This window comes from Ambystoma mexicanum, chromosome 10, assembly GCF_040938575.1.
Source record: "Ambystoma mexicanum isolate Mex_15411 chromosome 10, UKY_AmexF1_1, whole genome shotgun sequence".
In the NCBI taxonomy this organism is placed as follows: domain Eukaryota; kingdom Metazoa; phylum Chordata; class Amphibia; order Caudata; family Ambystomatidae; genus Ambystoma; species Ambystoma mexicanum.
Genome location: NC_090932.1, coordinates 1,033,512,634 through 1,033,527,646, shown reverse-complemented (window position 1 = coordinate 1,033,527,646; position 15,013 = coordinate 1,033,512,634). Strand labels below are relative to the sequence as shown.

The 15,013-nt window shown below is 44.2% G+C and overlaps 1 protein-coding gene across 3 annotated transcripts in view; it reads right to left on the bottom strand.

Annotated features, from left to right (window-relative positions):
* Positions 1 to 15,013, bottom strand: part of LOC138491968 (dihydropyrimidinase-related protein 2) — a 581,041-nt gene that overhangs the window by 242,491 nt on the left and 323,537 nt on the right. For all 3 annotated transcript variants that reach the window (XM_069618857.1, XM_069618856.1, XM_069618858.1), the window contains one exon: positions 9,417 to 9,505. In XM_069618857.1, the coding sequence (XP_069474958.1) occupies positions 9,417 to 9,505 (89 nt within the window). The remainder of the gene's footprint in view (positions 1 to 9,416; positions 9,506 to 15,013) is intronic.

Here is a 15,013-nt window from a genome sequence, read left to right as displayed (position 1 = left end):
ATCAGAATTATCACCCCATTGGAGGCTTTCCGTGGCCGGGAAATGTTTTGGAAAAGGTAGCCGCAAGTCAGCTCCAGAACTACATCGTAGACAAGGGTCTTCTTCATCCTCTGCAATCCGGCTTTCGCCCCAAATTTGGGATGGAAACGGCATTATTGGTGGTGGTGGTGGTGGTGGTGGTATGTGACGAGTTGTTGCAGGCAGGGATGCAGGTAAACTTTCCCTGCTTGTAATGCTAGACATATCCGCTGCATTTGACACAGTGGACCATAGCATTTTGCTAGACTGCATAAAGAATATAGTGAATGGGGACGCATGTGCCTTGGATTGGTTCGCCTCATTTCTTACAGGGCGTAAACAATGTGTACAGCTGGGAGGCTTTATATCTGAAATCTTCTCCCAATGCTGTGGTGTGCCACAGGGCTCTGCACTATCCCCTCTTTTTTAATATCTACCTACGCCCAATAATGGACATTTTGGAGAACCACCGTCTCAGGTTCCACTCCTACGCTGATGATACGCAGCTGTAGATCAGACTTGATAATGTGGAAAATGCCCTTGTCAAGGTAGGCAGATGTCTGGAGGAAACGGGTGGTAACTGGCTACAGCTCAAACCCAAGAAAACAGAGGTTATTCTGTTTGGACCTAAACATCTATTGGAGGGGAAAAGTAGCCCACCCTCACGCCTGTTCCTGGGGTCCAGACTTAAATATGCCTCCAAGGTAAAAAAATCTAGGATGCATCTGGCAGAGTGACCTGGGCTGCGACGGTTAAGTTTCAGCCAAAGTACAGTCAGTTTTTTTCAACATCCACCTGCTGCGGCAAGCACTTCCTTATGTACCCGAGACGGACCGTGCTCTGGTCATGGAAGCCTTAGTCAATTCCAAACTGGACTACTGCAATGGACTCCTTGCTGGCGTCCCAGCCAAACAGATCCATCGCCTACAAAAAGCACATAATGCAGGAGTAAGATTGGTATTTGCATATCTAAAAACACCTCAACCTCAGGCCTCTGCCGCTCCCTTCACTGGCTAGCGGTAGAGGATCGCATATCAAGATTGGTTGCTTGGTCTATAAATGTATTAATGGTCTGGCACCAAACTATTTAATGAATAAACCGAGTCTGTACTATCCTGCTCGGGCCCTAAGGTCGGAAGACAAACATCTGCTTACCATCCCAAGGACAAACTGTTTCAAGAGGAGACTGCATATTTTCAGTTGTTGGACCTAGACTGTGGAACAGCCTCCCGCTGAATCTAAGGAACGCCAATTCCCTCCCGGCCTTTCGAGCAGGTCTAAAAACCCACCTTTTCAAATGAAAGCTTTATTCTTTTTCTGTGAATTTCAATGGTACTGATGCCTATATGACTACATTTTCCATCAAGTCTACTGTCCCGCCTGCGCCAGGATTCGATTCAATTTGTTGAGTGCGCGCGCTTCTAAATGACTCAAATCTCTATGCGTTATAGAGAGTGCGATTTAGACAGCTTCACTCAGCACAAAACTGATGGATGAGCGACCATTACATCCCCAAAATAGTTATGGCAAGCCAATGTATTGCTTTGTGAATTTGTTGCTCTATGGATGATAACCATTGACAATGGGTACACTGTTCCACTGAAAGAACAAACCTAAAATAACATTGAAGACCACAATGCTTTGATTCACACCAAATTAAGCGCCCACAAGTTTTATCAGGCAGAAAAACAAAAACACGTCTCAAAATGTGCACTCACAACTAGCCTTTGGCTGGTGAGTAAGAAATTGTGTGCTGTGGGAATGCGGATAGTACCGCGACACTTTAATTCCATTTTCCGATTTCTGCGCAATTTCGTTTATTAAACAAACTATACACACACAATAGCATATTAATGCAAATAATTGAAATAGCGCTTGATGCAGACAATTCAACATAAAGCACTGAATCCAAAAAGCATCACATTAAACTAAAAACGATCTTACATTCAGCATCAACATTATCACACTCTAAAATTCTACCACAGCAGAGATTTTCCTTCCAAGCACTGAACTGTTTTAAGACAATCCGTGTCATTTACGAATTTACCAAATTTCTCCCAAAGCAAGTCAAGTACTGTTGTAGTACCTGAAGAGATGCTTAAGGGTTTCAAAGAAATCTATGTCTCAGCATAACATCCACTCTCAACCCACATGAGAAACTCCTGCAAAACGGGTATACAGCAGTATAGGTTTACTCCAGGTAACATTAAAATGAAGCAGCTAATCTTGGTAACCGGACCAAAGTTCAATTTCCTCTACCATTGAACTTCCAAAGAAGAAATGAAGGTAATGCAATAGAAAAGGGTTGGGGTACCTAGACTAAAGTAAGATAAGACTGAACATTGCAAATTGTGTAGACTTGCCTTTGAGGAGACAAGGTCAAAATTACAAACGAGTTAATGATTTTCCAACTTTATTTCAGTTCTGCAATTTATCTGGGCGTTTCCCGCTTTTCGTATCAGGACACAAGAAGCAAGGGGAAACCCCATGAACCAAAATTATGATTCTTGCTTAAGTGGACAATCTCCACAAAAAGATTTGACATAAGAAGGCTAAGTGCCAATTTTGTGAACACAACCCTATTTCCCCCCCCCTTTTTCTTAAGTCGCTCTAGATGGCAATGTGCACCACTCAATGAGAAGGCTCTTTGGACAGAAGCTAGTGTAGTGAGTGGGTGGGTGTTAAAGGGGGAGGGAAGAAAAGGTCACTGTTCACGACTTAAGAAAAGACAGTGTATTTTTTTAAAAAGCCATCATCAATAGTAGATGGAGGGGCTCTCTAGATTTTTTGGGAGTAAAAATCTGCATCCCCGTTCTTACTTAAGAACACTGCACACTGGATGTCCCTCCAAAAGCAACCAAAACGTAAGGGCTGTGGACCAATTCAGAACCAACTGGGTTGCATTTGGTCCACGTAGGCATTAAAGAAATCTAGCACTGCACCAGCCTTAAAAGACCGGCCAACTTTCCATATCAATTTGAGGAGGTTCCCTGGCTTTACTTTTGTACACACATACACCACAAAGTTCCTGGCGAAGCAGAATCCTATATTCCAACTCGCTCTGTCACCTTTTAAATATTCCATCCACTGAAGAGTTAATACATGGCAGGAACACGTGGTACAAACTGATGCCAACAAGTGCCATCAGGGAAAGCAATAGCTGCACTGAGATTATATTTTAACAGAAAGGAACCCTAATTAAAAATATACAGAAATAGAACGATTCAACCATAATCAATTTCTTTATCGTTCAACGCACGTGGGGTTGTCAAAGAATTACCCCCTCTACACCACAACCCTCAAGGAAAACCTCTATGACAATATCAAAATTTCAAGTCTGGACCCCACCTCACAAACTAGGGCCAAATACAATAGCTTCAATAAGATGGACTGCACATTTCAAAATGCTCCTTTACTATACCCATCACAGTGCAGCTGCTTCTCGCCAACATCTTGAGCATTTGGTCTGTCAGAGGGTTTTGCATTGAAAGTATCAGTCAAGACAAGGCACAACCGGAGTGAAGCACCACTGGCCCATTGGCTGAAAGCAAGAGTAATTCAGGGAAGATAGTAGACCATACTTCCCACTTTACCCCTTTTCTGTTTCTTTTGAATAAAACAAAGCTGTAAGCCCCACACACTACAGAGTCCTGCACGTCAGAAAGAAGTTAGTGTGCCTGCTGAGGAGTGCTGTTCAATGGAAAAGTCTGCCTCCTAAATGTTAAATGATTATATGCTTAAAGGTTAGCATCTATACATATACTATCAATATTAATGAAGTCCACACAGTGAGCAAAGATATAGAGCAAACTGGGAAGTTAAGCACTTTTAGGTTCGGACCTAGATTCTTTGAACACACTGTACAGAACTCTGGCAATTTAATTTATCGGTTATCCAGACAACAAGTATAGCATGGGATGAAACTGCGGCCTCTTTTCCCAGCAGCACAATTCAATCCATTTAAGAGGAAGACCTGAAGCGCAATCTCATCGGTCAGGCTGCTGCCATCAATGCAATGCCCCAGACCTCAGCAAAGTGGAAAATGATGCTATTCTCGATAACTAGACAAACCAAGTTGGCCTCGCCTGCATCCGATGTTGCATTGATTATTCAAAACAGATTGCAAAGACTCCAACCACTGCTTAATAAGGCAATCCGTAAGTCTATGTAAAAACATGATTCTGCATTTGTATCTCATTTCAGTCGCCGTTCCAAATATCATGCATGGGCTCAGTCATTTCCGCATTTGCCAAAGTGTAAAGAAAAGGCCATTAGTAATTGAGAAGCACAAGACAAAAAACGCACATTTATTTTGAGTGCATTGCAAATATAAGTACTCCCAACCGCTAGCGGTCAGTGAACGATGGCAGGTGCATGGCATGTCCATGCGTCGTCTGCTAGGTCATCTTCACACTGAAAGGTGCATCAGAGTAGTGATAGAAACAAGCCCGGGGGTCAACAAGAGAATCACAGGGCCATTTCTCTGATGCAATGAAACAGAAGGGGGTGTCAACATGTTGCAACAGGTCATGGCCCTCTCCAGGAACAAATCGATCTCTATTTGATTTTAAATACGCAGCAAAACATTGACAGGGTCATCCAGATATGCAAGAGGCGCACCAACTAACAACATTTATTCTACAATAGCAATGATACGCTTTTTGTGTTGCAAGGCTATAAATGACATGCAGTCAGCCATTCACAGATGGCAGAGGCCTTCCCCAGAAGGGTGCCTATACAACAGCGCAAAGATTAGAACACGTGATGAGCCAGTTTCAGGTCGTGAAAAAAGTGGAACAAAGACCAGGGACAAAACAAAACTATATAAGAAATGGTATCATGTAATATTATCCCAACCAATAAGATCGCCATATATATATATGGTCTTGGGGTAAGGCCATAGGCGATATTATTACTGGGAATAATTTATGGGGCAATGGGACCAGGGGTTGCAGGGGTGTCCACCGCAGGTTCCATGGCTTAATATCGCCGCAAAAATATGGCGATATTTTTGCGAGGATATTAACACATGGAACCTAAGAAACGGGTGACTTACAAAGTAACATTAACCTAGGGGGTGCAAGTGCTTGAAACTTAAACGAAGTACTCAAAATATACAAAAGGCCTTTATTACCTAGCACTGGAGGAAGTGGTGGGGTCAGGTATGGAGGAGGCAGTGAGTGGGGGATTGCGGGCGTGAGAGGGTGTGGGGGGGGGGGGGTTTAGTGCCAGGGATGCACCCTCTTTGGCAGGTAACTGAGGTTTAAGCCTAGCTTTGACAAGATCCAGTCTGGCTGGCATTGATTGCGATGGCCAGGGAATTAAAATGGAGTAGGGCGAGTAGTGGGGAAGAGAGAGAACTGGATGGTTAATAGATAAAGATACAATCAGACAAGTACTGAAGGGCAACACCATTGATAGCTTTGTAGACGAGAAAAAGCTTGAGATGGGAGTCGTTGTGCATGGAGAGCCAACCAGCATGGTGTGGGTAGGTAGAAGTGTGGGGGGGGGGTTGAGAGGGTGGATCTGGATAGGTTGAAGAGAGGGCAGGCAGCGATGTTCAGGACTTTCTAGAGGGAGGAAGGAGTAAAGAGGAAGGTCAAGGAGCAGGCGCGATCAATAGTAGCGTATGCTGGGCATGAGGGTGGAGAGTAATGTTTCTGTAGAGTGGTAAGACAAACACATTTGCTCAACGCTGAGAATGTTCATATGAGCAGCAGAAGCAGTGATGAATTGATGCAGTCGAAGGTCCTCATCAGAGAGGGACCCAAGGTTGTAAGACTTAGGAAAGGGAGCAAGAAAGTCAGACTTGAAGGAGATGGGCAAGGGTAGAGTAGGGATGGCATTGGAAAAAAAGCAGGACGACTTCTATTTTTGACTATTTCTACTTGAGGCAGCAGAGAGCAATTGAGTGATGGCTTCCAGCAAGACCAATGGTGATCCATTGCACAATGGCTGGGGTGAAGGCGGGAAAGGAGAAAATATTGAGTGCTGTCAGCAAAGAGGTGATGAGATCAGTAACTAAGGCAGAGGGTGAAGAGCAAAAAGGTACAAGGGCTGATACTTTCAAGATGACAAAGGAGGAGGGGTGGGTGTGGTGGTCAGAGGTTCGCAGGTATCAGGAGATTTTCAACGGAGCAACTTTACAGGTAGAAGGCTATCCATGTGCAAACAGAGTTGAGAAACCCATAGTCCTGGGGTGTACAGAGAAGAGAGGTGGTCGACTGTGTTGAAAGCAGCAGGTGTCCAAAAGGACAAGTATAGAAGAGAATTTAGAGTGTTGAGAATTAAAAGGGAAAGTTGGAGCCATACACAAGTGCGGCCTCGAGGAATGTTTACTACAGAATAGTCATTGAAAGAGGCAGGAGTGGGGACTAGAGGGGCAGGAGAGACGAGAGTTGTCCTCACACCATCAAGGCAAGAGCAAGAGAGTGCTGCTTGAATTTCCCCTTGGTCATTGAAGAAGGAAGAATAGAGTGTAGAGGGAACAAAATGTTAAAGTGAACATAGTTTTCAAGAGGGGGTTAGAGGTCAGGTCAATGGAGAGGTTGGAGCAGAGGAGGAGAGAAAGACGAGGTCAAGAGAGTTCCCACCAGCGTGGTTAGGCTCGTCTTGGATGGAGAAGACTGGGACGTCGGGTAGGAAGGAGATGCATTCAAGGCGAGGGCTGTGGATGGCTTGGGAAGGTTAAAGTCCCCATCATGTTAATGGGGATATTGGGGGAAGTAACTGAAGGAGAAGGTTTAGATCAGGGAATGAGTGAAGAGGCCCAGGGGTCTGGGGTTCAATAGAGAGCCAGGGGAGAATAACATATTCAAAAGAGGTAGAGCCAATTTCAGAGGTGGTGGTGAGTGGGCCTTTTTGATAAGGAACCCAACACCACCACCCTGCCCATTAGGCCGGAAAGAGTGGGAGACGGTAGCAGCATCAGCATGGAGAGCTGCAAGTGTACTCATGAGGGGATATCCAGGTTTCTGTGATGGCAAGGAGTCAAAGTTGAGGGTGATAAGAGTCAAAGTGGTAAGCCATGTAAGAAGACTTGTTGCAGAGGGACTGTGGAGTCCAAGGCCAAGTGAAAGAGTGATAGAAGGTGGCAAAGATGAGCAGGTGTTGCGCAGTAGACGAGTGGGATAGAGGAGGTTGGAGATATTCAGTGAACAGGAGTATCAGGTTGGAGGGGTGTGGATGCATGGGGGTGCAAGTGAGGTAGAGGTTAGGCCAAATTGTGGCTCAAGGCTTCGAGAGAAGGCGAGGCGGAGAAGGGAGTACAAGGAGGAATGGGACAAAGTTAATGTGCATGATTGATGGTAGAAAAATAGGCACGTAAAGACAGTGTAAGAAGGATGAAGCCCAAGAGGGAGAGTAGTTGGGTGAACAGAAAGTGGTGCAAAGGCTAGCTTTGAAGGAGCATGTGCAAGTTCAGAGGTGGGCTCGAATTGGGCTATAAGTAAGCAAAAGGCAGTTCAGGCATAAAGCAAGGATGTGCTTTGGGCCTGTGAGGGAACAGCAGGGCTGCAGCAAATGGAGTGTCATTTGGTTGAAGGATCCCTTTATCGTGTCAGGCAAAGGGCTAGCAGTGTGAAGTCCTGGCATGAGCAGGGGCTCTTGCTCTTGGCCCTTTCCTGCTCTTGCAGGCCCAAAGAGAGAGCTGCCCTTTAATACCTTTGGTACTTAACTGGAGAAATCTGGACTGGACTCCCAGGGGAGACTGACAAACAAGTGCATCACCTGACCATCTGGGTGCCAATAAGATGGCTTCCAGACTTCCAGTTAGGATTCAGGTTTGGTCCTGGGTGTTGTAAGCCCAGGGATTTACATTTTTCCCAGGCAGGACCCTCAGGATGTGGAAAGAATGCAAATCCAGTCACATGATGTGGTCACATTACCCTCTGTGCACCCATTTGTGTGCTCAAGAGGACTTGCAGTACAATTTGTTTAATTTAAAAACAAAGGCGTAAATAGAGAAATGTAGGGCACCCTAGTCATTTTGGTTTGCCTGCATTCATGGTGGGTCTCTGCCATTTTACAGCCAATTCTCACTCCCCACTTGACTTCCTAATCGGCTCTGGTAATTTAACGTTTATCTACCATCTTCATAGCAGCCAGAGACTCACAACATGCATTTGTTTTTCATCTACAAATCGCTTCTCCAACATAGTGTGTCTCGGACTGTATCAGGTGGCTGCTTCGCGTGCCTTTCCTGTGCCCTTGCCTGACCATCAATATACTTCTCTTGCTGCATAGGCTTCCGGGAGTCACTCCAAGTGCATTTCTCTGCACCACTTACCCCTTGAAGCAGCTTCTAAGCGGGCCCTGCACATTCTTCCTAGTTCTGCCCAAAAAACATCTCACTTGCTTTCTCTCGACCCTCTCCTTCCACATAAGGCGCACAATGCCAATTTTTGGGCTGTCTTTCATTTTCATCATTCTTCAATGTATCCTATCAATCTTCAATGTATCCAATCTGATAACACATTTACTCTATTAGCCCCAATTGGCGTATTATACGATTAATACAGCTCCTTACTTATATCTCTAAACTCCGCTTGATGTCAGCATGGATTTCTAGTGTCCCATTTAGGGCACCTCGAGCGTCTCCATCGCAGACTGCCATCCTACAATTATGTCAAGCAGCTTTTCGTAACCGCTTTCCATGGTGCTTCCTTCCCTAGATTTCTGAATGCCTCGGCAGTATGCTTCTCATGCTCAAGCTGTGCTTTACTGCTATGGCCTCTCCACATCTCCCTGGTTGGCCTGTTCCCCAGATGAGAGTGCCTCAAAATCTCTAAGGAACCCGATGCCTCAAAAACGGGATACAGTTGATGTCTAACATCCTCACGGCATACAGGAACTTGTGTCTGCCCAGCTCACTTGGAGATGGTACCGGTGTGAAATTGAAATAGGTGCAAAGACAGAAATCAGAAATCATGAAAAGGGCAGCAGGAGCTAATAAACGAAGTGGATACTCCTAAGGGCGAGTGAAAGGCCAATCTTGCAGCAAAGAGGGAGTGCGTATTGCGAGCACACATGTGCGTGTTCTTGGAGGAACTCAAAGACTGGACACAAATAATTGTGACTGTTTTTTTAAACGATTGACAGAGGAAGTGACAAAAACATTAAAAAAAAAATATCGTGATGAAAACATGGTAAGGTACAGTATAGCCAATGGGTGTACAGGAAACAAATGAGGAGGTAAATGACATCTTCTCACAACTATATGGGGAGCATGGGGTTGAACATTCTCAATCAAATGTACGCAAATCCTTACTATGGGACTGCTCTCACAAAAATAAATGTTAGTACACTCAAAAATTGAAATCAGCCTGCCTTGTTCAAATCCTGAACACATTTAGGATGTTGTGGTGTGCTTTGGTTACCTCAGGACTTGAGTCACTTACTTTATCAACCCATCCTCCATATAAATGTCGGCCAAGAAAGACTGGTCATCGTTGACGATCTTGCCACCTTTGATCAAAAGACGGTCGCTCTGAAATAAAGACACACCTTATGAGTACATAGCCTTTACAAGTGAACATAGCCCGGGTTCACGATTAAGCCATTCTAGCCATCCTGCATATCGTACCAACACCATCCCTCCGAGGCAAGGGAGATTAAAGGACACATGAGAACATCAGCCAAGAATCCCAGAACCATTCACCCAGTGGCTAAATGCTCTCTAGATTTCTAATGAAATTGTTCGCTTCAGCAATTGTTATTTACAAGTAACAAACACATAAGCAACAAAGCTACTTTTTTGTGTAAACCTGATCAGCCTTGATAGAGAAACTGGAGAAATAGTGTCTGGATAGATGAGGGCAAAAAGTTAGAAAAGTACGTTTTCATAAACTGTGCACAGGAAACTTTCAATGTATGCAATCATTCCCCTACAGTTTGTATGAGTGTGCAAATGCCTTTCTGTTTCACAAATGTTTTCACTCCAAAAAAAGAAGGCACAAAGTGGCCGATATGGGAATATATGTGCAGAATAACCATAACAGCATTTAAAGAACAGCCTTTAAGTTTTCCCAGGGCATGGAGATGCTGCAGGGAACATAGAAATCGACAACGTGCAATTGAGGTCAAGGTGTAGGAGAGCGACAGGCACTCGACAATGGAGTAGCAGGGAATGGTGCCAGAGGCAGCACTAAAACCAAGAAGGAGAGCACGCGAGGGAAACCGCATGATAAGAGCCACTTAGTGGCTTCCTTTCAGCACCTTTGCCTGAATGCGCCCCAGACTGGATCAGATCCAGGATGCTCGGAGGGAGAAGGTACAAATTCAAAGCATCCGATACAAAAAAAAAGAAAGCAAGAGTAAAAGAGCTCCGAATTCCCAGTAGGCACGAGAATGGGTCACAGTTAGAGACACGAAGAATTAACCAGAGAACAAAATACTAGGTAGTGTACGATGGAAACAGGGCTCAAAACGTGCACTCGTCCATTGGCGAGTAAGACATGGTGTGCTGTCTGTATATCTAGAATTGAGGTGGCAAGGGGCTTTTGATGGCTGGCTAGTAGTTTGCAACTTTTATATTTTTGTCCCCTGATAGAAGTTAAAAAGGTAAGGCAGAGGGTGTTCATTATCACATATAAGGATGCACTTTACAGGGCTTTGAGGAGTTTTAAGGGATGCATGGTCAATCAAGAAGTACCAAAGATTGAGATTAAATCTGAAGTGCTCTGAAAGACTTGCAAAGCTTATGGATCGCTTGTAGACATAATATACAAGGTATTCCTAAATTCAGACTTTTTTGCAACTCAGTAGGTTAAAGCAACAAACTGAACTGGGAGTGTGGGTGATTGTCCTATCAAAGATAGACCCAATGACATTCTACTGTAGTGCAGCAAGCTCTTCACCTGAAAGGGTTTTGTAACTAGGGGCAGGGACGATATTGCTGGGAGCTATTTAGCTCCTGCTTCTACCCTAGGAGAGTTTAGTCAGCTTGAAACCAACAACTACCAGGAGCTACTACTTTTCGCTCCCGAGCCCAGCAAACATTCATATGCCACATTAACTTTCAGTGTTTGAGAATGTTAGAAAAGAAGAATTTAAAACACCTCAAGGATACATTTAAGCATAATGGATCATGGTGTCCAGTCAAAGCTACGAATACAAAGTTTCGAAATGCAATATGTTCGAAACAAAAGGATCGGAAAAAAAAATGATCAAATGCCTTTTTTTGGTTTCGTGTAGGAAAAATAAGTGGCATTTCCCCCCAAAAACGGGGTTTTGGTGGGGGGGGGGGAACCCCCCCCCAAAAAAAAAACGGGCATTCTATTTTTTTTAGATTTTTTTGGTTCGAAAATATTGCATTTCATCCTTTTGTATTCGAACCCCTCACTGGGAACCATGGATCATAGGTAATGGCAGAAAGGTTAGCGTGTGCCTCTCATGTGGAAATTAGATTTAGTGTGCCAAATACACAGTTCTGGTTCCTCAGAGGTAGCTCCTGCTTACTGGGTAACGCCAAAAACACCCAGGAACTGGTTTTGACTCCCACTTATCAAATCTTAATTTCGAACCCTGTCGGAGTGGATCGAACTTCGGTTTTTGAGTATTTGTGCAAGATCGAGCTGAATAAAAACTATTCGGTGCCAGCCAAATACTTGGTCTTCTCATTTGAATACAATCAACCCGAGAGGCAATATGGAGTGTAGCTTGCAAAAAAGAATGAAACTAAACGTTATGTGAAAGCATTCACGACTAAACAGAAGACTATGGGCCTATGTTGGTGCATTGGAGAGAGAAAGTGGTGAGGCGAACATAGTTTGTTCCTATAGGAAAGGTCTGTGGAGAGACTACAAGTCTTCACAACCAGTAGTGGAGACCAGTAGGGCTGAGGCAGTCCGTTATGCTAGTCATAGCAGCATGCCCGACCTAAGAGGCCACTCAGAGGAGCCTCATGTTGGGATATCTCTCCAGTTCCCCTGAAGCCCTGGCTGCCAGAGGAAGTATACAGAGCTTGGTGTACGAGAAAGTCAAAGTGAAACTGGTAGGAATGGAGGATGTTTGGCAGTCTGAAGACCCATCATCAGGTAGGCTGCTTCTTCCAAGTCAATAGGGCTGGTCACCAGTCAGCTGCACGTCAGGAAGTACAAAATCTTGGAGGAACTGAAGAAATCTCTCCAACAACATTCTGGGCCAATCTTGCCTAATCAAAAAGGTGTGTGAGATGAGAGCATATTTTATGTGGAGCGAGAGAGGCAGAGGGCACGGTACCGGCGTGTTTTGTAGGGAGGAGAGTGGACTAGAGAGAAAAAGGAAAAAAGCGCCATACACCCTTTACCCCTCTAGTGTTGAGGTTGGAGGGGGGGGGGGGGTTTGAGTAAATGGACATAGATTGAGATTTGCCAGAATTGAACGACTGCCCAACAAAGTCTTCTTGAAGTGGTTTGGGTAAATTCCGTCAAATGAAGGGCTCCTGCTCTCCGACAGTCCGCTTCCACATTTGGCCTATGGGGAGGGAGTGCCTTCTAGTAGGGAGATCGAACCCACTCACTTCGCATGTAGCCTCGCCTTTTGCCCTGCATGAACGGACAGAAATCATTTATCCATTTCTATGTGAGCTGCAAGGAAAGATGAAAACTCTTGTCAATCTCTTGCGAGTTGCAAGGTAGCTATGTGTGCGATACACAGTGCAAATGGCAGTATGCATTGCAAACTAGCACTTTGCGTTCGTGAAACTTGCCACTTTGAATAGCACTGATTTTGCATACGCAACATCTCCTCTACTTTTGGTCATCACTTTATTGGTATTCTGTTCTTCACTTGGTTGTATGCTTTCTTTCCCTTTCTGCTTATTTTTGTTGAATATTTTGTATTGGATTTTGTAAATACAACATGATAATGCAGAAATATATAATAAATAGCAATAGCAAAGCTGAATATATAAGGTGCAATGTTAGATAAAGTAGAATACTGTTGTAATGCATCCTTAAATGTATATACTTAAATAATCTGCTAAAGGACATGACAAAACAACACGCGCTGAAGGGGTGAAAAAAGCTTCCATGTTAAAAAAAATCATAATTAAAACAACGAGTTTTAAAATTTGTGGAATTCCAGAAAAAATGTATTTTTAAAAAGATTGCAGGGGGGCCGCTCTGGAGCCATCAACCCATATCGTCCCCACCTTAATGTATACCCTTACTCCCCCACCTCCTTTATCCATTTAAAAAAGGGTAACAAAATCCCGCAAAAAGTCCGACCATTTAGAACTTCGGCCTGGTTGTTTTGGTTTGTTTTTGGTGGGGGGGGGGGGAGAAATACTGTGAAAAACAGAGCCAAAATGTGTTAGTATGCAAAAGTTCATGGAGCTTCACTAACATTTATTGCAATCAAAGTACTGAATCCCTGCAATTGGAGTTAAAATTAAGAATTTCGATCCATGCAGCCAACTTTAATTCGAGAAATTCCGCCAGTCGCGCACATTAAGATTTTGAGCGTGCTTTCATTGAAGATGGTATGTTGAGTAATTAAAGATGAGTAATTAAAAGAGAAATAAATGAAACATGGGAGAACAATCAAAATTGCGCTTTTCTTATCTTTTTTAAAAAGTGTGTTTCAAATTCGGAACATGATTAAATAAACCTATTCAGATTCATAATTGACTTTGGTCGAGTGCATGATTAACTATTCAGTAATCGGACGAAAACTAAATACGACATTAGGCACAACCCCATTTATAAACAGCATTTTAATGGTGCAAAACAGGCCTCGAAAATGCAAAATATAGGGGAGCTTAAAAGTTTACATGGTTGAGAAATCAATATTTGGAAAGAAAAGAAGTCATGAGTAAAGATATATAAATGCCAAATGGCAACCACATCTTCTGGCAACCAGAGACGGCCTACATTGATGTGGCAAGTGAGCCAGGAAGAGGCGCTATGAAGAGAAGAGCAGTTTCAGGAAAACACATATCGGATTCCATGCATGGGAATTAAAAAAAGGATGCAGGGGGCCGGGGCATGTCCCTAAAAGTCAGGAGACGGATTCCCAGGAGTTGCAGCGGCAATCGAAAGAAGAATGCACAATGGGGAGTGAAGACTTTTCCTCTAAACTTCTGGGTGACATCCAGTGATTTGCTTATGGGCCCACAGACGGAGGCTATGTGGAAAGGATCCAGGCATAATCAGCCAACAAGAGCGGCTGATTGATTAAATAGCTAGGCAGTCCCAGCCAATGGAATTTCCGCAGAGCAGGCCAAGAGCACTCTGCGGCAGTGCCAAGATGTACCCCCCCCCACCAGCACGCAGCTCTGTACACTTATTTATCACGAGGGCGCGCATTTACGCTGATGTTGCCTCATGATAATCATGTATCAAGGGTGTTGGGCCAGTTGGCCAGTCACTGAGGTGTGCTGGCATCAAGTGAAAAGCTTGAGCCTTAGGATCACCAGGTTCAAACATTCACAGTAGTGAGAAGTATGGAAAATGTGACAAGGCGTCCAAGATCACACAGCGGCACAAGGTACTGAGATTGGTGCACCCTAGTCCAGCATTGAAATGTATCCAGTGGATACGCTATACTCCTCCCTGTAGGGCAATAGAGAGATTACTAACTGCGCCGGCCACCATTTATCCTGTACATAATTGCATTTCCACATCATGACACACTTGAGACTGATGAAAAAGTGCAGAGCCCGCTGGGCATCATCGGCATAAACTTGCCCAACATGACAACGGCTGATTGCGTCAGCCAAATGCGCTGAACACAAAGGATCATTCCGTTTCATGCCCCAAATGATCTGCACAATTTAACACATTTACCTCAATATTTGCAATCTGCCAGCGGGTGTAAAAACTGAGACCACACATTCTTGTACAGTCTACATCCAAAATGCTGTGCTTCATTAGGTTATGTTACTCTCTATCCATACTAAGAGAGCCCACATTCAAGCCCGTGTCTCTGCAGCCTCTAACAACTCAGCCAAACTCTAAAAATCTGCAAAGAGCTGCCCAACCCTGCTACAGTCTCTACCTCTGCTGCCGCTTCC